Raw genomic sequence first — 22,770 nt, 5'->3', positions numbered from 1 at the left:
ACGATCTGTTGAGTTACTTGCTGAAACATTGACGCTAAAATTGCCTTTAGTGACTGGATCATCATTTTCTTCAGTCTGGATGGAAACCATTGTAACTTGTCTCTTTAATTTAACATTGTGATTTTTTTTCTTTGTAAATTCTGTTATATTTCTGTCATGTAAAGCATTTCAAGCTGCCTTGTTGCTGAAATCTGCTACACAAATAAACTTTTCTGGACTACAAGAGGCTAAGTGTTAGCTTATCAACGACAAACACGCCAGCTGGGTTTGATTCACTGTTCATAGATTTACAATATTCTACAGGAAATGCAGCTTGTGAAGTTAAACCATTTAGCTGCAATGCTACTTTACGCGCTAGTGGCCGGAATTTACAAAGCAGCCAATCCAGTTGTGCCATTTGTGTTCCTTGCTGCTGATTGGCTGAAACCTGAAGCACACAGAAAGGATGTTAGCTTCTGCGATATCACCTAAATGGTTTCCCCTGAGCGAATTAATGTATATTAAGATATATTTTGTGATTTTGTGTTGTAAGCGATTTTAGAAATGGGGGTCTAGAGAAATTGCAAATTTTAGCTAATTGTGGTCGGTTGTGATCCCTAAAAGAATTATTTTAATCATTAGAAATATTTTTTATATTTATAAGAATTTAGATTCATCCTGACAACAATAAACTCCAGATTTTAATGTGTTATTGGGATTTTTTTTTACACGGTTGGCTCCATAACAGAACCAATAAATATAATTTTAAAAATATAATTAAATGAAATTATTCTGTGATAAATCAGACTGCTGCACTATTCAATCACCTTTAAATAGTTTTATTTTGGCGAGGTTTATCTTTATTACAGCGGTATTTGTGTTTATGGCCATAAAACCTAATGCCAAAAAAGACTGGAAAAGGTTTTTAGATACTTTTTATCATTAGTTTTTGTTGTTATAAACCTTTAAGTTCATATTGTACACCTCTATAAGCAATAAAAGCTTCAATATAGGAATAATACACGTTTCCTTTAGGAAAAATACGTCACAAAGATATAAAGTTCCTTCCTGATGCGTTTCCCTCTATTCTCAATACATTATTATTAAAATATCAGTCTCCAATGTCCTGTGTGGGCTTTGGATAAACAAACGCTGAACCCTTTTGATCAACATTTACCGACAGCTCGGTTTTACAGCGCGTTAGGGGTCATAAACTCCCTGAACAACAACTGTATCTTTCCATGACACAGAGAACGAGCTGCAGCTTCATGCCTGACTCACTTCCTCTGTTTCTCAATGAAACGCTGCGTTTTTATCAGCTCCAGTCACAAAGGCAGGGCGCTGATCCTGGAGGTTTTATGCTTTCTGTTCGCTCAAAACAGAGAAAGTTCATTAAAACGTCTTTTTAAAAACATCCTGAACTATTCACCGTCTTTTGTCACAGCAGACTCAAGGCTCTTCTGTGATGTTTTTATGAAGGAGCTAATCAATAGAAATGCTTTCTAATGGTTTCCATCATCAATAATGGAGACAGGCTGAGAGCGGCGCATCGGAAACATTCAGCACTTTAAGAAGCTGCACTTTCTTATTAATATCCACCTGTATTTATTTCATCATGCAACATGGTAAGACTCACTGTAGTGTAAATAAATATGATGCTAAAATGTTCTCCAGTCTATGTGAGGAGCGATCCAGAGTTAATTCTCACTGCAGAGATACAGAAACACCAAAACACGGATCAATTATTTAAAAAAGCAGACATAATTCAGGGTGAAACATGGTTTTTTTACCAACATGGGCTGAAATGGCACTCAGGGAGGAAGAAGAAACATGAACTCAGAGACATTTCTGAAGCTAAAGTTTAAAGTTTTCGGCCATATTGACTGTCGTTAAATTTGGTTTAAAAGGGGGGAAAGCTTTCAAGCCTGAGAACATCATCCCACAGGTGAAGTACGGTGGTGGCAGCATCATGTGAAGGTGTTGTGATGCAAGACGGAGTGGTGAAGAACCAACCTGAAACTTTGAAATGGACCCTAATTAAAGCTGGAAAAGGCATTAAATCACATTAGTTGTTGCCATAAAATATCTCAATCTCAAAAAGCTGCTTGGATTTAATATTTGGTAGGAATTTTCAGGCATTCACATTTTGCACATCGATCAAATTTTCAGCCAGTTGGAAGGTTTCTAGCTAAACTCAATGAACAAAAACAATCTGTAATGGCTGACAAGCTAAACAATTATAGAGCAGTCTAAAGGCACAGAAGGAAAAATCAATAATTGATAATATGATTGCAATTTTCTGCTATAGTAGCTGAAAATGAAATAATGTAAATCCTCATAAGAGAGTTCATTTATGGTGTTTTCGCACCTGATAGTCAAGCAGAGTCGGTTTGATTGGACACCAAAGTTGCACCATTTGTTACATTTTCAGCTGGTGTCAAACGAACCCCTTGAAAAACCTGTTCCCCTCCTCGCCTGTGAGGGCGCTGCACCAAGAACCACTGAAGAAGACAATGTATGGAACTTCCTTCTTCGCAAATGTTAACAAAAATGGAGTGCCATCAGATTTTAGTGGTTGCATGATTTCTCTTTAGTCTTTGGTAAACAAAACAATGACCCATTTTTTTATGCTAGTGCTAGTTAGCATGTTTGTTTTGGTTGTAATTACCCATAATGCCCTGCGTCGTAGTTCGCTTCCTGACTTTGGAGCCGTTTCTAGTCCGCTTGGCATTCACTATGCATTCAAACCGTACCACACTTCACTTCAACAGAACCGAGACCAAAGTTCAGTTTTTTGGTCCAATTTTGCGTTCACACCGCTCCAGACGAACTGGACTTTCTAGATCAGGGGTCCCCAAACTTTTTCCTGCGAGGGCCACATGACTGTTCCCTTTTCTGGCCAGGGGCCGGTCTTAGTTTTTCGAGAAAGAAACCTTAGAAAAGTTTTGTTGATGGGGGGGGAGGAGAGAGAGTGAAACTGTGGACCGGGAGGGGGAAGAGAGAAACTGTGGACCAGGGGGCGAGAGTGAAACTGTGGATGGCGGGGGCTGGATTACTGCCGACGACATATTAGCGTTTGTAGATAGATTTTTACCCAGAATGCAAATGGAAAACAACCGTGAGCGAAACTGTGACTGGTACTGACTAGTATATGTTCCATTGAAGGAAACTAAGTTTCATATCTGCTCAAGAGCCCCCCTGGTGGTTGAAGAAAAATCCACATATATATGAAAAAAAAACACTGAATGCTCTCTGGTGTTGTTCAGGGGGCCGGACCAAATGAGGAGGCGGGCCGGATCCGGCCTGCGGGCCGTAGTTTGGGGGCCCCTGTTCTAGATAAACAAACTGGGGTTCAATTAAAGTGGATTAAACTTTAAACCCTTGCTTTTTAACGAAGGGTGTGAATTCACCCTTAGTTAAAAAGTAGCTTAAGGGCTCTCTGGGTTCACCTGTAAAGGTGTGTGTTAGCAAGGTGGCTAACTAGCCTGGCCCTATTACACCAATCCTACCAATGGGAATGGTCCAAAACTACAGAAAACTATAATAAGAAGCTTATGGAAATACAAAAAAGAAATACTTGACCAAAGCCAAATACAGATGTAAACTTGTGATTTTTTTAAAACTATCTCTAAAAATTGAATAAGGAAACGCTACCTGACATAAAACAAGACAACCTCAGCCTGACTTACTGTAAGAAAAGGTGTGTGTGTGTAATTACGCCTTATCAGCTGGATCTTTATGGAAGGCAGACCTGCACACTTTGCTACTGATGGATAACGGTGACGTCAGATCGGACATAATGCAGCCGTGGCGTTTACAGAACATTATCGGACCGACCTGAAAGCCCAGCTGGCTCTTTAGACAGAGCACTTTGGCTCGGAGTGAAAGACTTAAAACTGATCCACACTAACATGAAAAGAAGCAAGTTGGAGTAAATCAGAAACAAATTTGAGAATATGGATAAAACGACTAAAGATAAACTACTTTTTTAACCCCAGTTGTATGATCTCACTATTATTTTACATCAAACCTTTTGTTTGTCCTGGTATTTCAAAGAAGAGCAAACAAGCCCACAGCATCACAGATCCTCCACTGTACTCAACAGTCAGCCTGAGTTGTTATCCACATATTCACCTTTGGTTTTTATTTGTTTTTGCCAAACCCATCTGGAGTGTTTGCTGTATTTCCAGTTAAAGTCCCAGTAATGGTTACCCAACTCCACACATCCACCTTAGCGATAAGAGCTCCACCATCCATCAATCTGTGAAATAATGCGGTTACAAAGGAATGCTTTGCTGCAGCATTCAAGTGCAACGCATGCAAATAATTTCCAAAATAACTTATTGTGACATTAATTAACTGGTGCATTCATTCTAGACATTGAGAAGGCAGCACATTCACCAAGGTTTCATGGAAATATCTGCATTTTCTTTTCTAACTGTATAATTTTTTGCAATTTTTGGTAACAAATTTGAAGTTACAATAAAAATCGAGACACATAAATAACCCAATAATTTAATCTTTTAACTAAGTTTTATACATATATATTAGACAATAGTGTAATATTCTTATTATTAATATAATAATAACAATAATAATAAGTATTGCTATAAGCTTATACATGATTATTACTCAATTTTAAAAAGTTTTAAAGAAAATTTTATTTGCTGTTTTGTTTATAATGGATATTTAGAAATCCAGTTCCAGTTTTAATGTTAATTAGAAATTAAAGTTTGAGAGAGTTTACTTGTATTATTATCATCTTATTAGTTGGAAATAATCACAAAAAATCTATATTATTGTTTGCTATGTTTAAAGAAAAGCATCAAGTTTTCCGTTTCTCAGTTGAGTATTTTAAGTAATAAGAACAGGATTTGGGTCACTTTCTTTCAAAACGTTAGCTATATTTAGTCAAGTTTAATAAAGTCAATCAAAGCTGATTTGGTCACCTTTTCAGTAAAAGTTACTGGATAAACCTTTTGTATTGTACTTTCCACTTTCCACTGTAAGAAAACTACAAATCAAAAGTCTCGATTTGCATCTACAGGTCAAATTTGCATCATTTTTGAACTGCAGCTGGAGGCCGCAGAAAATCAGTCCAAGTGCCACAAATGGCCCCCGGACCGCACTTTGAACACCCCTGAGATAAAGACAGCAGCCCTTGTTATTGTTAGAGGAGAATCCCACAAGGACTACTTGCATACAATGGACTCGTTGTTCTCTCCTACACTTACTTACTTTTAAATACGATGCAGCAATATTTACACACAGAAATTCTGACCGTTTACTGTCAAATGCGGTAAAAATACGATTTTTAAACGCGTGGACACCTGTTGTTGGTCGTGTTTTTTGCTTCTTCTTCTTCTTAGAGTTTACAAGCAGCAGACATGAGGAAGCAGCATGTCAGAACAAGCAGGATGTGGCTCAGGATGGCAGAAGTAACCCAAAACAATCACGCAGCCTACGGCGGGTTGTCGTGTCTCATTGAGGGGGGAAAACGGCAGCACCGCAACAATGCGTGATGCCCACCCGCCGACAACTAAAACGTCAAATAAACGCCTCGTGAATTTTTAATCACAGTGGGAAAAGTTTAAGCTACATCCAAACCCCGAACCACGCGGAGGAAAGAGAGAGGACCCGCTGACCAGACATGTTAAAAACCTTCTTCCTGTCTCTCCGGTTTGTTGCTACAAAACGAACCCGTTACCTTTGTACTGCAGAGGGCTGCCGGTTCGGATTTTCACAGTTCCGCTAATGGACTCCCCCGGACCATAAACCACCTTGTTGTTGGTAAAAGTAATGTCAAATTCCTGTAGCTTTCCCATAGCTTCGCTCCGGTACTCCTCTGTTCCGCGTCTGACTGAGGCGCCGCCGCCGCTCCACTCTCACCTGCTGCTGCGCCGCGAGCCCACCCTCCCGCCATGGCAACCGTGACGTCACCGCGCCGCTAACAACGCATGCTAATTTTTACCAATATTTTCCCTAAAACCTCAAACTTACGAACCACAGTCCCGTTCATGTACCTTAAACTGTTTTGAAAAGTTATAATAATAAAATAGATACTGAATAAATCAAATATTTACACACATAAAATAGCATTTTGGCAGCAAAAAGGTGATTCTTAGCGTGCTAACAGCTAAAAGTGTAGCATGGTAAAGTTGGTACCAAAAACATCTAAAGATACGTCGCACTAAAATGGCTACCGGTATACTGAAATGGATTGTTTTTTATTGAAGCTGCTACTGCTAAATTATGTTAAAATTTTACAAAATTTTTACTCAAGTAAAAGTAAAAAGTAGCCAACCAAGAAATTACTCAAGGAAAAAAAAGTATTTGGTAAACTGAATTACTGATCAACCAATCAAATTACACATTATTTAATATTTAATGTGTGTATTTAGGGGTAAAAAATAACAATAATTCATAGAAATAAAAAAAATAAAATCAGGCAAAAGAAAATTTTTCCAAATCAGTTCTTTCAATGATCTTGCTGCTGTCAATCAACCCTGTGAACACCCTCCTAAATTTGATAATGATTTCATTTTCAAATACTAAAGTAACTATTTAATTTAGTTTGCTTAATTAAATTGGCAATACTCATAATTACAACAATCAAAAATTTTGCCACAAAAACTCAAAAGTACCTAAAAAGTCTATTTTTCTGTGTCTGAAGGCTTCCTGTCTGGTTATACTTCCTGCTTTCAGAGATGAAAACTCAAGCAAGCTAAATCCATGACAATGTGGTGTTTGTTATCCACTAATCTAATCCTAGGAATCATTTTAATTGCCATGAGATTATTTTTTTAATGTTTACTTACTGAAAACATTTTCCTGAAACAGATTGAGTAGCAAATTGTGTTGATGCCGTGAGGCTACCAATGAGGTAAAATGTTAGCATTCCCATTCATCACTCTGACGTGGATCAATGATCAAGATTAGATTATCTCATTCATTCATTACGTCTCTGAAAACTGGATACCAAGAGTTTTCTTTTCTATGTTTCGATGCTTTTCACTGTGAAGCATTCCTGTTTATGGGAACAGGAACAGTTTTGGCTCTTTCCAGGTATTACTGACTGATTTATAGGTCCATTTAGTGGCAATTTGTGGGCTGTAGTTATGAGAGAAAATCCAACACCGCCATCTAGTGTACAACTGAAGGAATTGAATACTACTAAGTAAGTAATTTTCTCACTGGAAACCTTTTCCAAACACAAACTTTAACGTGTCTGGTCTTTAAACTTTGTTTTTTTTTTTTTTGTTTGTTTGTTTTTTTAAGTATTGTCCATTATTTAGCTCCATACATTTTCCAATCATGTCTCACCAGTTTGTTTACTGGCTAAAATGGTTTCATCTTTATTGAGGCAGGATGTTTCTTGGAGTGGGAACTGGAATTTTATTTGTAAAGGTAATGTAACTTATATTTTAAAAAAAGTTTCTTAGCCTCCAAATTGATCAAACTGAGCTCTGAACTTTGATTCTTTTACTTACTTTTGTGTGAGATGAAGCATGCAGTTCGTTTTTTTCCCCGCACTCCAGAACATTTGGAGTATCCAACGCTGGGAAAACAACTTCAACCAGACTTTTTATGGATTCTTTTTGTTTTGTACAGAGACAAAGAAACTAAATAATAATTCTTTCACTTTTAATCCACTTCAGACAGGAAAACGTGAAGTTTAACATGCAGACACTTATATTGTGACAGTGATACAAACACAAACGTCTAATTCAAGCTCTTCTTCTATGATTACGTTCACATTTAAAACAAAAATGGCCGCTCACAGGCCCGGACGGATTGTGAGGTAAAGACACCTGAAGAGACACTGAAACAATAAATCGATCTAATTCTGTTTACATTTCTACTCGTTCTCATGTGTTTGTTTCTCATTGTGTCCATTCAAATCCACTTTGCAGCTCATTTGATTTGCATCTTTGTTTTCAGATCCTCTTTATGAATCATTTGCATCTGTTTTAGTTAATTTGCATGCTTCATGTTTGACTAGTGCGTTTGTTTTCTTCTTATTATCCTGTAGATTCTGTTGGATTTTTGTGCATTTTTGCCACCATTAAGTTTTTTCATTGTGTTTGGATGAAATTTGTTATTGTTTCATATTCATTATATGCCTCTTTTTCACTGTTCTTGTCTATTTGGGGTCAGGTTAAACTTATTTAGTGTTCTTTGGTTGACAGAACTTTCTAAATATATTCTCAGCTTTTAGTTTTTTCAGATTTTATCATATTATAATAAAATTCAATTCATTTTAATGGTATTTTATGTGACAAATTAAAATTAAAAGCTTTATCTAAAAAAAAGCCCAGCAACCTAAAATTAAGCAAATAAAATAGCCAGATTTTTTTTCAAAATGGATATTTATTATAGATCCAAAACTAGAGATTTTTACGAAGGCGTATTACGGTTGTATTTTAAAAAACAAACAAAAAAAGGAGTAAATTTTCATAAACATTCTTCAAAAAACCAAAAAACAGAGTTTGAAAAGTTTAAAATTTGCTAGAAAAAATTCAGAAATTCTGAGATTACTCAAAATTTCAGAGGTTTTGTTTTGGAAACGTACTCCTCCTTTTTTCCTTCTTCGAATACAACATTGTAGATTTTTCATGTCTGCTGTACTTAAAGCATCTTACTTTCTGTTTCTTTTTGGCTTGATTAAACATATTTATTTTCAGTGATAAAAACAGGATTTTGGTGATTTTTTCCCCAAAATATTTGCTATATTTAGTCAAGTTCAATAAATTAAATTAGGAATGCATCGATACAAAAGTTTGGGCTGATATTGATATCCGATATCAATATTTCTTTTGTGGTTGATAACTGATAGTATTTACATTTCACTTTTGTTCCGACAACTTTGAAAAAAAAACTCCCAACCAGAAATGGATAAAAGATAAATATTGGTTGTTTATTACTCAGACCGATACCAATATGTAAAAAAAATGACTGATATCGGCCGATACTGATGTTGAGGTGGATTTATCATGCATTACTAAATTAAATTAAAGCTAATTTGGTCGTCTTTTCAGTAAAAGTCTGTGGGTAAACATGGTTTGTTATAAAACAGAAACACTTTGTGTTTTACTTTACGTTCTCCATTGTAATAAAATTAATTCCTTAATCATTTTACCCTTTTTACAAATTAAAAGTCTCCGTCTGCATCTATCAGCCAAATTTGTATCATTTTTTTAATGCAGATGGGGGCCACACAAAATGACGGCACTTTGAACACCCGTAAGTAAAAAACAATCATATTTGTCTCCCTTCACTCTGCAGTGTGAAAGCAGCCTAAGCTAACTCCTCCTTCTTGCTCTCCTCTTCCGTTGGATCGAGGAGGCAGGTTTGAGCGATCGCCATGGTAACGGTGTAGGGGTCGCAGTTAGCTGCAGGGCGGCGGTCCTCAAAGTAGCCCCGCTTGTCCTTGCCCACCTGCCGCGGGATGCGGATGCTGGCGCCGCGGTTGGCCACGCCGGCGGAGAAGTCGTTGATGCTGGAGGTTTCGTGCAGACCGGTGAGGCGCCGCATGTTGTCCTTTCCGCCGCGCGGGTCGTACACCTCGATGTGCCGCTTGTGCTTTTTGCCCAGCTTCTCAATGGCCAGCTCAATGTACCTGTCAGGAGAGGGAGAGAAGAAAGAGCTCGACTCATTATTTTTAAGTCGGAATTGACACCACTTTAATCAATTCCAAACCCCACATGAACCCATTTTTGTTACAATGAAGGGATATTTAGCTTTATGATGAAGCAAATAAAAATCATGTATTTATAAATATCTACTCACTTCAGTCCTTCTTCTTCCCTCATCTGCAGGGTGCTGACGTTGGTGTGGCAGCCTGCGCCGTTCCAGTTGCCTGTTATCGGCTTGGGGTCCAGGGTGGCAACGACCCCGAAGTCTTCACACACACGATGCAGCAGGAAGCGCGCCACCCAAAGATGGTCGCCCATCTCAATGCCTTCACAGGGACCCACCTGGAACTCCCACTGGACAGGGAGACAGCCATGTTACAGCAGGAGTGTCCAAAACAGTGAAAGTAGTGCCAAAAAACACCAACAACCTAAAATCTATTATTGTACATTCAAAACCTGAAGGGGATTTTTAGATTGGTGAATTAGGGCCTATGTAGATTTATAAAACAAAACAAAAAAAAGTTTTTTTCCACAAATTCAGAAATGCTCTGGGGAAAAAATGGGAATTTTTCAGTCTGAAAAGTTTTAAATTTGCTAGAATTTCTTCTTTATTTTTCTCAAATTTTCTAGAAAAAAATGTCAAAAACATTTGTGAATTTGAACAGCTGAAAAATCTCAGACATTTTCTAGAAAAATGTCAAAAAATTTCACATTTTGGAACTTTTCTGAGTTTGAAAACTTCTGCAAGTTTTTTAGATTTCTGAGCTTAATCTCAACATTTCCGGGTTTTTGAACTGGAAACTTTCTCCTCCTTTTTTCTTATGCACCGTCATAAATTTTGCACATTTTCAGTTTCTTTTGGGCTCGACTGAAAAAATGTATTTTCAGAAACAAGAACAGGATTTGGGTCACTTTCTTTTAAAACGTTTTCTATATTTAGTCAAGTTTAATAAATTAAATTAAACCTGATGTGGGGACATCAAGCCATCTTTTCAGTAAAAGTGTCTTGGTAAACATGGCTGCTTATAAAAACACAAACACGTTTTGTTCTTCTTTACATTTTCCATTGTAAGAAAATGATCTCAGTAATAATTTTACCCTTATTACAAATTAACAGTCTCCATCTACATCAGTTGGTATCATTTTTGAATTGTAGCGGGAGGCCGCACAAAATCAATCCAAGGGCCACAAAAGGCCCACGCGCTGCACTTTGGACACCCCTGAGTTAAAGGAACCATTTCGATGATTCAGTTTGGTTGTTTCTACAGGCTGCTGATCTACCTGAGACGGCATGACTTCAGCGTTGGTGCCGCAGATCTGGATGCCGGCGTAGAGGCAGGCTTTGTAGTGGCACTCCACCACATCCCGTCCGTACGCGTGGTTCGCGCCGACGCCGCAGTAATACGGGCCTTAAGGTGGAAGAAAAACTAAATCTGTAAAACTAAAGTGGCTCAAAATGGGAAAATATTTATTTGGTTTATTTTTTCCTTTCTTGTAACATCGGGAATGTTGGAAAGTTTGTTTCTTTAACTGTAGAAAATCATGAGGTACCTGCTTTGACCGTTTCGTTTTAGACAGATGTGAATGTGAAACAAATCAGATGCACTGATTTTAAAAAATAAACATAGTTCCAGAGTTGGGCAGTAACTAGTTACATTTACTGGAGTAACGTTTTAGAAAAAAAAAAAACTTTTAGGAGTACTTTTACTACGCTGTAGTTTGGGTAATTTTATTTTAAAGTATCTGTAACATCTTAAGATTTTCTACCCACTGAATGACAAACAATAAATGTTTTAACCAAAAATCCACCAGACACAGACTCACACCTGCAGTTTTTTTTAAGTTTCTGAAGTTTTTTACTAAAATAAACTGATTTGGGAAAATTTTATTTTGCCTGATTTAGTTATTTATATGAATTATCATCATTTTAGTCTTTAAAATAAATTAAAAATCCATTTAACTTTGTATTTTGGTCTGTCAGTTTATGTAATTTTTAAATATTAAATGATTGATAATTTGATCAGTTAGTACCTGAATAGACGTTTCACCAAATACTTTCTATTTTTACTTAACCCTCTACTAACTTCTGTTTAATGTGAAAATTTTAAGCTTTTCTTTGTTCTTCAACATAAAAGAGGAACTTCGACTTTATAATTTACTCTAGCCATAAAATAAACACATTTTAACCTAAAATATGATGAAATCCCAGTAAAATAAATGTAAATTGTGAATATTTTTCCCTGCAGCTCTCTGGAGCGCTGCTTCACCTTGTGGTGCTGGGAACCCTTGTGAAGGCCAGCTGAACGGATACCCGTCTACCCCCAGCAGGGTGTACTCCTGCTCCATGCCGAACCACAAGCAGTGCTCCTTCACCTGCTGCATCACTTGGTTGCAGCTGTGGCGATGGTTGGTTTCTGGAGGAGAAGGAACCGAATGAAACGCAGCACAACTCGTTTCTCCAAATGTAAGCGGAGGTGGACGTACCGGCAGGAAGGCGGTTGTATTTGAGGACTTCACAGAGGACGAGTTTGTTGGGGTCAAGGGTGAAGGGATCCCTGAACATGCGGACTGGGATGAGGTACATGTCGCTGTTGGAGCCTTCGGCCTGGTAGGTGCTCGACCCGTCAAAGTTCCACTCTGGGATTTCTGATGAGGAGAGGAGAAAAGCGTTACGCCCCCATCACCCTGCTGCAGGGCAAAAAGCTGCTAGCTAACAATGACTAGCTTTGGTTTTAGCTGTTAAGCTGTCAACATAACGCGCTAAACCGTAAATGTACACCTGGTATATAAAAGTGCTTTGTACTAATTACCAACATCAAAATAACAAGGTCAAGAAAAAGCTTTAATTAAGAGAAAAGAAACTGTGAGGGAGAGGGAAGCAGTTCAGCTATGCTAGCTTGACTATGACAACCTTAACATGTAGATGTGATGTGGAATTCTGTGTGTTTAATGTCAGCTAAAAAATAAAATAAGGCGACATAAACACCAACTCTGACAGATCATCAGTAGAGCAGGTATTTAAATGAGCTAATAAACCGCCACTGAGTTAGCCTAGCTAATAGCATTGGGAGCTAATCTACCACAGCAATCACTTAGCAATAAACCCAAAATAAACATCCAGCCTGAAAACATGAAACTGTAACAGACTGAATGTTCTTTGTTTGGGAAAATTTTGAGTGTTTTTTTGGTGTTGAATCCTTAAACATAAAGTGGCGTTGCTGTCAGTTGCTATGGCAACAGAGAGCGAGAGAAAAAAGTGGTTTTCAGTTATTGATCAAAGGTTTTCTGCATTATTTTCCCTTTGCTGTGGCACAGTGAACTGAATTAATAATCCCTACACCTCCAAGTTTCATATAGTTTTTCTACCACGGAAATCAAATCAAAACTGCTTCGATTTGATTGATAAAATAATATTTAACCAAACTGTTATCCTGACAGCTCTAGAGTCAAAAACTATGGCGGACTGGATTTAGCCTCCGGACCTCGAGTTTCACACGCGTAGTGTAGCATGACCAAAAGGCTGGATTTGTAACATTCTCCACGCCGTTGACGTCACGGGAAAAAATAAAATCCTGCTATCTCATGTTCTGATCAACTGAGAAAGAAAAAAGAAGAAATGCTGCAGAAAGAATGCGTTCAGATTTACTGAAAAGAAAATATTAATCGGCTTCCCATCATGCCATAAAATATGTGAGCTGCATTCCCACAGAATGAAAGCAAGGCTGTCTGACGGACGCGGCAGAAAATGTTTTCATTAAATGTGACTTGAGTTTCCAGTAAAACGTGCAAAATGACAGGAGAAAATATTCTCTTACTTTATTAAGATGGATGCCAAGTTTCTGTTTGTTTAACCTCAGATCAGATATAATCTAACTTCTTAGGGTGAGCTGGGAAAATTTAGGGTAATTTTAGAAATACATATATTTGACAAATATATATGTTTAATTTTTTTACACTATCAAATAAAATCAACAAATTAAAGTAAAAAAAAAAAAAGTAAAATTATATACTGTAAATTATTATTTTTAAATCAAAATTTAAAAAATGTAAATAAATTATGAATTTCATATTGTAATAAATTTAATAATAGTTTTGTTTTTTTCCATACTAATTTTAATCTTTTTCTTTAGAGATTGTTTCCTGATTTATTTTATTATTTGTACTTTTTCTGATCAGTTACTTTTTTTATTTTTTACGATTATGATTTGATTTTATTATTTTCATTTTAATAATTTTTTCTAACTGTTCTAAATTAAACAATTATCAAGCTTTATAATTTAGAAAGATCAACATTGACAGTGTTTTTATATTATACGTTGTAATTACATTACATTATATATGTGAATTATTCATATTTTTGAGATATATTTTTTTGAAATGCACATATGCTGTCATAACTTGCCTAATAATAATTTATTTAAATACATTTTTGTAATTGTAATAAATATCATATAATTATCGTACAGGAAGACACAATGAGTTAATTAATGTTTATCATTTTTATTTATCTTCATCACTTCCAGCCCATATTTAACATATTTGCTTTTCTTAAAGAGGCCGTTTTATTAATAAGATCACTTTATTTGTATGTTCACCTTCGATGCAGGTGGGTTCTGAGTCCAGGGTCCTGGTCTTGTTGCGCAGCCCCTCTCCGGTGCCGTCCACCCAGATGTAGGTGACCTGGCACTTCCCGCCCTGACCCAGGCTCATGTACTGCTGCCGGACCGCCTTGTTGAGCAGCGAGCTGCTGGACACAGACGCCATGGTTTCCTGCAGCCACAAACGTTTCACCAGCACATTTTTACACCAATTCCTCCAATCAGCTTCTTTATTTCTTAAATTAATCACGCTGCACTGATTGTTTTGTTTCCAGAGCCAATAACACAAATTCAGGCAATTTATGGTAAAACATTTAACCATAAACAGAGCAACGTTCAGTAGATTGAGTTTAAAATCAATAATTTTACATTTTCCACAAAAACTCTCACATGTTTAAAACGTTTTCTACATTTCAAATGCTATTTTTTTTATTTACAAAATGTATTCTATCAGACAGGTAGTGTAATAAATTAACACAGAACAATATGCAATCATTCAGTCCACACAAACACATGAATCATTATAATTTTCATCAAATTTAATTGATGACAAATATATTTTTGCTTCCAATTCACAGAGAAACCTCTCCAGAAATATTTAAATAGACGTATTCTTAATTTTTATGAGGAATTCTAAGCATAAAATTCAGCCAATTTGTGTCATAATAACCAAAAATGTTTGACAGATTGTTATAAAATGGTGGATATTTCTACAGAACAATTATACGTATTTTATGAAAATATAAATTAAAAAATCTGAAAAGTGTGGCATGCATTTGTATTCAACTTCATACAACCACATTTAGCTGCTGCTATGGTCTCTCCTGAAGATAATTGGATTTTATCAAGAGGAGTTAAAAGCAGCTTTTGTAAAGTATAAATCTAAAACAATTTTACAGGGGGGAAAACATGCAAACTAATCACAAAACAACATAAAATCTGACAGTTTATTAGCTTCAAGCCTCATTTTGGTCTAAAAAGACAAAGAACATATTTGTAAAATAAAAACTTTGGAAAATTATCCACAGACAGAAAGAATCACATCTATAAAGTGCCAAACATTCACAGTCTCTGTTTTTATTTATATTTTAAATAAAAATTGGATGAGGAAAATAATTTAACTTCCTACTAATATTCAAAAGAAAACTGTTAATTTGCATTAAATATGTCAGATCCTTATAAGTAGCTTTCAGTTTTGAGCCTGCAAGGCTTCCTTGTCATAATTTTTAGCAGTTTTTCTCAGATTTAGGTCAGGACTCTGGTGGGACGCCTCATAGTCCAATCAGGTCAAAATAAACATAAATAAAAGATTACCTTCAACATAAATCTGTGCGAGAAAAGTTTAGATGTTGAAATAAACAAGGTTGTTTTCTCTGAGTTTGAAACTGATTTTCTGTCTCGGAAGTTTAACTGAACAGGATTAAAAGCAACAGACAGCAAACACCAGCCTGTGGGCTCTAATATAAGTCAGTGTGTCATCAGCGTATGTGAACATTTCCAGTGGCTACGTTACAAAATTAGAAGGACAAACACAACATTACGTTCATATATTGTGAAATTTATGTCCGTTTCTCTTTTCCTCCAACTATTTACTAACTATTGAACTACATATTCAACAAAATTCCCAAATTTACATGTAAATCAAAGGTTCAAACCAAAAATTAGAAATTATTAATCCACCAGTAACCCTACTGAGCAGGAGTTTGGTTTCTATGTTACATTTAATTTAAAACACTTGCACTTACGGTATGGCAGGTGGTTCCAGGTATAGTCTCTGATGTACTTGTCGATCGAGAGAGTGTCGAGTCTGATCAGATCAAACCTGTTTAAGGTATTTAAACTTCCTGCAGGATGGCATTTCAGAGGCTCTCGGCAGGTGGAGGAGGAGTTACAGGATTTTCATTGAGTGCCAATGAACCCATTTGGTTGTTTTCTTTGAAAAACAAAGTCAGTCAGAGGTAAAACAAAATTATCTGATGCAACAAAAACACATATCTGTAATTCTGACTCCTACAAGCTGGAAAAGAAAACAAAAAACTTCAAACTCAGCTAAGTTAACCCATAAGAACAGCGGAGGAGACGATAAAACCCAGGAGAGACGAAAACGAGCACCAAACCTGTGAGGCCTTCTGCTGATGCCGAGCGACTGCTGTTTGCTGAGCCGAGAGTCTCGCAGCTCACTGAACACAATTAGAGCGCAGAAGCTGCTGGACGTTCAGTTTCCGTCAGATCAGCTGTGAAGAGAGACGAGGCGGACAGAAATTCAGCGACTCAGTCAGAAAAACGGCTGAAGTCACACAAGACGCCAGAGAGGTGGAGGTGCAGAAGGAAGAACCACATCAACGCGATAAAATCAACACCACTCAACACGGGCATTACGATTTATAACTGGGTGAATTTATACGTCCAAGTACAAATACATTCACACATTCTAGGGGTGCACTGACTGCAGTTTTCTGGACGATCGCTGATTCTGATCTTTTAAAAAGCTAAACCTGCCGATTCCGATTTTAGCCGACACCAATTTTTTTGTCTGAAATGTTGCTCAGTATAGCAAGAGAGTTGTTGAGTTGGCAACACTGGGGTCACTTTTGTTAATTGAAAACGTGCAGGCATAACTTGGTGGGCAGGTCTGTCAATCAAACCTTTCTCACCGGAGAGAAAAAGAGGCAGTGGTGGATTCTTAGACCTTTGCCAAGCTAGATAAGATCAGTGGATAAGAAAAGCTTCGTAGGTAAAAATCGGCCAATCACCAATCTCCCAAAATTAAGGAAATCAGCACTAATAAATTGGTGCGACCCGAGTAAAAACCGAGCTGCTTTCTCATTGACGGGATTAAACAATCAACCAAGAACAACGGGGTGGTCTAAGAAAGAGAACTGGACACATGCTTGGTAAGTCTGGAGCCATTTGGACACTGAAGCATCACCAGATTATTCACATGTGTGACCATCTGGAAAAAGAGCCAAACTATCACCGTTAGATGAAAGGGAGCTGGTTGGTAAGAAGGGGAGTCCACCAAGCACCACCAAAGAAAAAGGAGCCCCTTCCTCCAAAATGGACACCTTCAAACTGGATAGAGATGTTACAAGCCAAATGACTTTCAGAGAGATGTTTGATTCACACACCTACAAACAAACCAGACCAAATGGTTTGCACCCAAATTAACTCCAGTTCAAAGTGGACTAAACAGATCTGATGTGAATGCACTCTATGAATTATCCTGCATGTCTCAGTCAAAGAGACTGGAGTGGTTGGTTAACCCAGTTTATCCTGAAGAACGACTGGTGACTTACTCATGTGATTTCCTGTCAGAAGAGATGCCATTTACTGTAAACCTGCTCTCTATGCTGCAGATAATTACAGCTTTATTAACCTGCGAGTCGCTCTCTGACTCACAGGGTCCTTAAATATTTCCTTTAGCATGTTAATTTGAAGGTTTGTCTGAGAAAAGACACCAAGATTATAGACAGATTAAAATCCTATTTTCTATTATTTTCAAGTTTCTCATATATTCAATGAAATGAATGGAAACAGGGGGGATTTATATGGAGCCTGATGATCAAACACAATATGATGTTTGTCCAAAAAGAATGAACAAAAAAACTTACAAAGCATCTGTCAGTCTAAGAATCGAACTGGAAATGAATCTTTGTTTGCATTTATGATGCACTATCATCCACCATTTGACCACAGACTGGACACAAATCTTCTTCCTAATCTCAGTTTAATTTTCTCCACACCTCGATATTTCTGAGCTTTTACCCTTCACAGAAACATTTCACCAAAATCAATTGTGATTCTGTCTCACCTACGTATTTTGTTGTACATAGTTATTATACTTAGGGTGTTTTAACACCTGGTAGCCCAGAAGACTCGGTTTGATTGGAAACATAAACTGAAACATTTGGTTAATTTTCAGACTGTATTGTGTCAAACAAGCCAAACACATTGAAGAACCTGTTAACCTCCTCACCTGTGGGGGCGCTACTCCAGGAAGCACTGAAGGTAACAACACAAAAACCTCTGAAGAAAACACTGAGCACAACCTCCTTCCTCACAAAAACTAAACAAATGGAGGAGCGTCAGTAGGACTAGTTTCGTTTTGGGTTTGGTAAAAGTCCACAAGACATTCCTCCATTAGCGCCATTGTGTTTGTTTCAGAGGTCGGACCAAGTTGGTGTTTTGCAAAACTCAGTGAAGACTCAAGTCTTTATCCTCAAGTCCAAAGTCTGAAACTTTTAATTTCATGTCTTTTTTTAACAATGCTGCAATTATATGTTAAATGTAAATAAAACTGCACCTCTATATTGCACAGTTCAGTTAACCTTAGCTGCAAGAATGATCAGACTTTAAACTAGAATTTTCCAGAACACAGAGAGGAAAGTAAGTATTTGAACATCCTGCAACTTTGCAAGTTCTCCCACTCAGAAATCATGGAGGGTTTGAAATTTTCACCTCAGGTTCATGTCCACAGTGAGAGACATAATCTAATAAAATCTGGAAATCCAGGAGTGCATGTGCTATTATAAATGGTAATAATTAATCATGTTCTTTAATAATATTACTTTACAATCATGTTTCCTTTATTCAGTATATTTCTCATGAACAGTTGGGCCCATTTGCATCCATCATTGTCTTTTTTACCTAAGATAAACTTCATGGTCTGATAAAACCTTGGGTATAACATTGGCAGGATTATTTTTATGGTCTGAACTTTGAGGCATAACCAAGATCCGATTTGGGTGAACCTGATTGGCTGCAGCCTCTCTGCACTGAAACATGAGTCATAAATCAGGTAAACCAGTTTCTATTCTCATAAAATAAAACTCAGACAGTCACTGTGACTGAGAGCAGAAATGGAGCAGAATCAGTTCGACCGAGATGCTTTCTCCTGTTCCATCTGTCTGGATCTACTGACGGATCCGGTGACGATTCCCTGTGGACACAGCTACTGTATGACCTGCATTAAAGCTCACTGGGATGAAGAGGATCAGAAACGAATCCACAGCTGCCCTCAGTGCAGGGAGACATTCATACCAAGGCCTGTTTTGAAGAAAAACACCATGCTAGCAGCTTTAGTGGAGCAGCTGAAGAAGACTGGACTCCAAGCTGCTCCTGCTGACCACTGTTATGCTGGACCTGAAGATGTGGCCTGTGATTCCTGCACTGGAAGAAAACTGAAAGCCATCAAGTCCTGTTTAGTCTGTCTGGCCTCTTTCTGTGAGAAACACCTTCAGCCTCATTATGATTCAGCTGCATTTAAGAAACACAAGCTGGTGGAGCCGTCCAAGAACCTCCAGGAGAACATCTGCTCTAAGCATGATGAGGTGATGAAGATGTTCTGCCACACTGATCAGAAGTGTATCTGTTATCTCTGCACTATGGATGAACATAAAGACCATGAAACAGTGTCAGCTGCAGCAGAAAGGACTGAGAGGCAGAGAGAGCTGGAGGAGAGACGAGGAAACATCCAGCAGAGAATCCAGGACCAGGAGAAAGATGTGAAGCTGCTTCAGCAGGAGGTGGAGGCCATCAATCGCTTTGCTGATAAAACAGTTAAGGACAGTGAGAAGATCTTCACCCAGCTGATCCGTCTCCTCCAGAAAAGAAGCTCTGAGGTGAAGCAGCAGATCAGATCCCAGCAGGAAACTGAAGTGAGTCGAGTCAAAGATGTTCAGGAGAAGCTGGAGCAGGAGATCACTGAGCTGAAGAGGAAAGACGCTGAGCTGGAGCAGCTCTCACACACAGAGGATCAAAACCAGTTTCTCCTCAACTACCCCTCACTGCCAGCACTCAGTGAGTCGACACACTCATCCAGCATCAACATCCGTCCTCTGGGACACTTTGAGGACGTGACAGCAGCTGTGTCAGAGCTCAGAGACAAACTACAGGACGTCCTGAGAGACTCATGGACAAACATCTCACTGAAGGTCACTGAGGTGGATGTTCTACTGTCAGAACCAGAACCAAAGAGCAGAGCTGGATTCTTAAGATATTCATGTGAAATCACTATGGATCCAAACACAGCAAACACATGGCTGAGACTATCAGAGGGGAACAGGAAGGTGACATGGATGGATCAGGATCAGTTTTATTTTAGTCATCCAGACAGATTCAGTGATTATCCTCAGGTTCTGAGTAGAGAGAGTCTGACTGGATGTTGTTACTGGGAGGTGGAGAGGAGAGGGTTAATTAATGTATCAGTTGCATACAAGAGTATCAGCAGAGCAGGAGGTGGGTATGAATGTTTATTTGGATATAATGATAAATCTTGGGCATTATATTGTTACCGAAGCAGTAGTACATTTGGTCACAACAGCATCTGGACCTCCATCTCAGGTCCAGTTTCCTCCAGAGTCGGAGTGTACCTGGATCACCCAGCAGGTATTCTGTCCTTCTACAGCGTCTCTGAAACCATGACTCTCCTCCACAGAGTCCAGACCAGATTCACTGAACCGATACTGGCTGGAGTTTGTGTTGGTTCTGGATCCTCAGCAGAGTTCAGTAAACCCAGATAGATTTCCTCTTGTCTCTCAGGTTGTTGATCAGGGTTCATGGTTCTGGTGTCTCTGCTGTTCTGATCTTCTTTATTTTTCCGGTTTAGTTCTTTGTGTTACAGGAGCCATAAAGGAAATCACTGCTGATGATTTCTTTCATTCTGATGACAGAAATATTTCATGAAAATCTAAACTTCTCTGGACTCTGATGGTTTTCCTTTAACTTTTTTATCCACGTATTTCCATGTTTTATTTGTTGTTAAATCAGTTTAGATCAAAGTGATCTGAACTTGATTCTGTTTTCTATGTTGTGATCCAGAAAACCTGAAACATCAAATCAGAACTGATGCTGTTTTCTTCTCATATTTTAGATTTAGATCAGAAATAAATGTCTGTTGTTCGTCTTCAATAAAGAAACTTGATTACAGAGAAATGCTGAAAGTTTTCTCATCATTAATGCGATAAATTGTATGATTGGTCGTCTATTGTGCAGAAACTTTTCTTCCAGAGTCTCTTATTTGATGCTGAAATAGATCAGGGGCCTCATGCATAAAAGAGTTTGCAGTTTTCACACTAAAACTTGGCAAATGGACAAATTTAGAAAAGTGCGGGCACAAAAAAGTTCAGATGTATAAAGCCGTGCGTTTGCACATAACTCCACACCTTTTCTTTATAAATCCTAATTTGCAGGAAATAGAGCCCAGCTGCTGGTCCGCCTGTCGCCACCCATAAACACATCTTAATGTAAATTAGTATAAATACCAGGAAGTCTGTCACCACATGAGTAACCATGAGTAACCATGGCAACGCTCCTAGTTTGTAGCAGAATAAGTGTTTATGGTAATAATTATATATTTTATTGAAAAGGTGATTTCAGGGCACATAGAGTCACCTCATAAAAAATAAAAATAATAATACACTTTAAAGAAAAATTCCAAAATTAAGAAAATAAAGAGATCTCAGTGCAGATGCTTGTTTGAACAGCAGAGCGTTTAGCCAGGATTTAAAGACACACAGACAGTCAGAAAGTCCTTTGAAGCTGGTCGTCTATTGTGCAGAAACTTTTCTTCCAGAGTCTCTTATTTGCTGCTGAAAAAGTTCAGATGTTTGTTTTCGTCTTCATTCATCAACAACACTCTGCATCCACCAGCACAGAAAGATCCTGGTAGCAGAAATGAAGAGGAGCTTGAAGCTCCTCCACTGTCAACATTTTGAAAACTGAGTTTTAAACCTGTGAGAAAAGTTGGAGACGTGTCATAAAACCAGTGGTGATAAAAATGGGCCTGCACTGTATCCAACGCATAGGGGCCCAAAAACGATGTGGGGAATGTTTTTCTAGTCGTCATTTTCTGTATTTAACAGCTGTTTGAGGATGAAATGATCAGTAACAGAGAAACGGCACTGATTAGTTGCCCCCATCTCTCTCACCCCACTGCCCCTCCACATACAGGTGGGTTGGGCAGTAGTGATGGCCAAATGAAGCCTTGTGAAGCAGTGAAGCTTCCCAGCCCATTGCTTTGCCCAAAGGTTCATTCATTTCTCACTAGTGACATCTGCTGTTGAAACTGTGGCAGCCTGTCACACAGACAGACAGATACTTACAAATATTTGCAAATGCAATATTGCCACAAAGTTTTTGTCAAATTCATGTTTAGTAAAAGGAAAATCAATTAGATCCTATTTAACTAATCTGTTTTAGTTATTAAAATGATTTGTAGCCGATCCTGGTGCATGTTGACTCTCAGTGGCTGTTTTCGTTTGTCATCAACTGACTGACAATAGACATTTGTTTTAGTGTATTGGGAGTGCAGTGCTTGTTGGGACAGACAATATTTTTTGAATTTTGATTTTGCCTCCTGAAAAACTAAACTTCTTCAAAAATTCTCTCTTTCTTGGATTTCTATTGGCTCTCTGATCTGATCCCTTATGTTTTTACTCGTCAGGCCAGATTTTTACTCTTCCAAGAACTTTAAGTCTGTTTCTGCTGTGCAAGACTGGTAGATCTTTGCAGAACAAAGAAATAGTGGAAATTTCAAGAAGGTGAGAATTTTGGAGGTG

At 37.9% G+C, this 22,770-nt stretch overlaps 3 protein-coding genes across 4 annotated transcripts in view; 1 reads left to right on the top strand and 2 right to left on the bottom strand.

The window, feature by feature from the left end:
- arrdc1b (arrestin domain containing 1b) overlaps positions 1 to 5,881 on the bottom strand; it is a 31,863-nt gene extending 25,982 nt beyond the window's left edge. Inside the window, exon 1 of the mRNA XM_014971402.2 lies at positions 5,687 to 5,881. Within this exon, the coding sequence (XP_014826888.2) occupies positions 5,687 to 5,804 (118 nt within the window). The 5' untranslated portion in view covers positions 5,805 to 5,881. The remainder of the gene's footprint in view (positions 1 to 5,686) is intronic.
- Positions 5,882 to 7,606: 1,725 nt separating this feature from the next.
- LOC106911231 (glutamine synthetase-like) lies at positions 7,607 to 16,100 on the bottom strand. 2 transcript variants are annotated; one of them, XM_014978019.2, is made up of 7 exons: positions 15,958 to 16,100; positions 14,210 to 14,384; positions 12,099 to 12,260; positions 11,882 to 12,028; positions 10,896 to 11,023; positions 9,769 to 9,968; positions 7,607 to 9,598 (listed from the first exon to the last, which is right to left on the bottom strand). In XM_014978019.2, exons 2-7 carry the CDS (start codon positions 14,376 to 14,378, stop codon positions 9,277 to 9,279), a joined length of 1,128 nt encoding a protein of 375 aa, XP_014833505.2. In that variant the 5' UTR covers positions 14,379 to 14,384; positions 15,958 to 16,100; the 3' UTR covers positions 7,607 to 9,276. The 2 variants fall into 2 exon arrangements, with proteins under 2 accessions (XP_014833505.2, XP_087867226.1); XM_088011100.1 differs by having other exon boundaries at positions 15,952 to 16,038.
- Positions 16,101 to 19,041: 2,941 nt separating this feature from the next.
- On the top strand, positions 19,042 to 21,145 carry LOC148156057 (tripartite motif-containing protein 16-like). Its single transcript, XM_088011099.1, has one exon. The coding sequence runs from the start codon at positions 19,072 to 19,074 to the stop codon at positions 20,731 to 20,733; it is 1,662 nt and encodes a 553-aa protein (XP_087867225.1). The 5' UTR covers positions 19,042 to 19,071; the 3' UTR covers positions 20,734 to 21,145.
- The last annotated feature ends 1,625 nt before the right edge of the window (positions 21,146 to 22,770 follow it).

This window comes from Poecilia mexicana, unplaced genomic scaffold, assembly GCF_051168715.1.
Source record: "Poecilia mexicana isolate PSO_F unplaced genomic scaffold, ASM5116871v1 scaffold_12, whole genome shotgun sequence".
NCBI lineage: Eukaryota > Metazoa > Chordata > Actinopteri > Cyprinodontiformes > Poeciliidae > Poecilia > Poecilia mexicana.
Note: the sequence above shows the minus strand (reverse complement) of the source record. Positions and strands in the feature narration are given on the sequence as shown.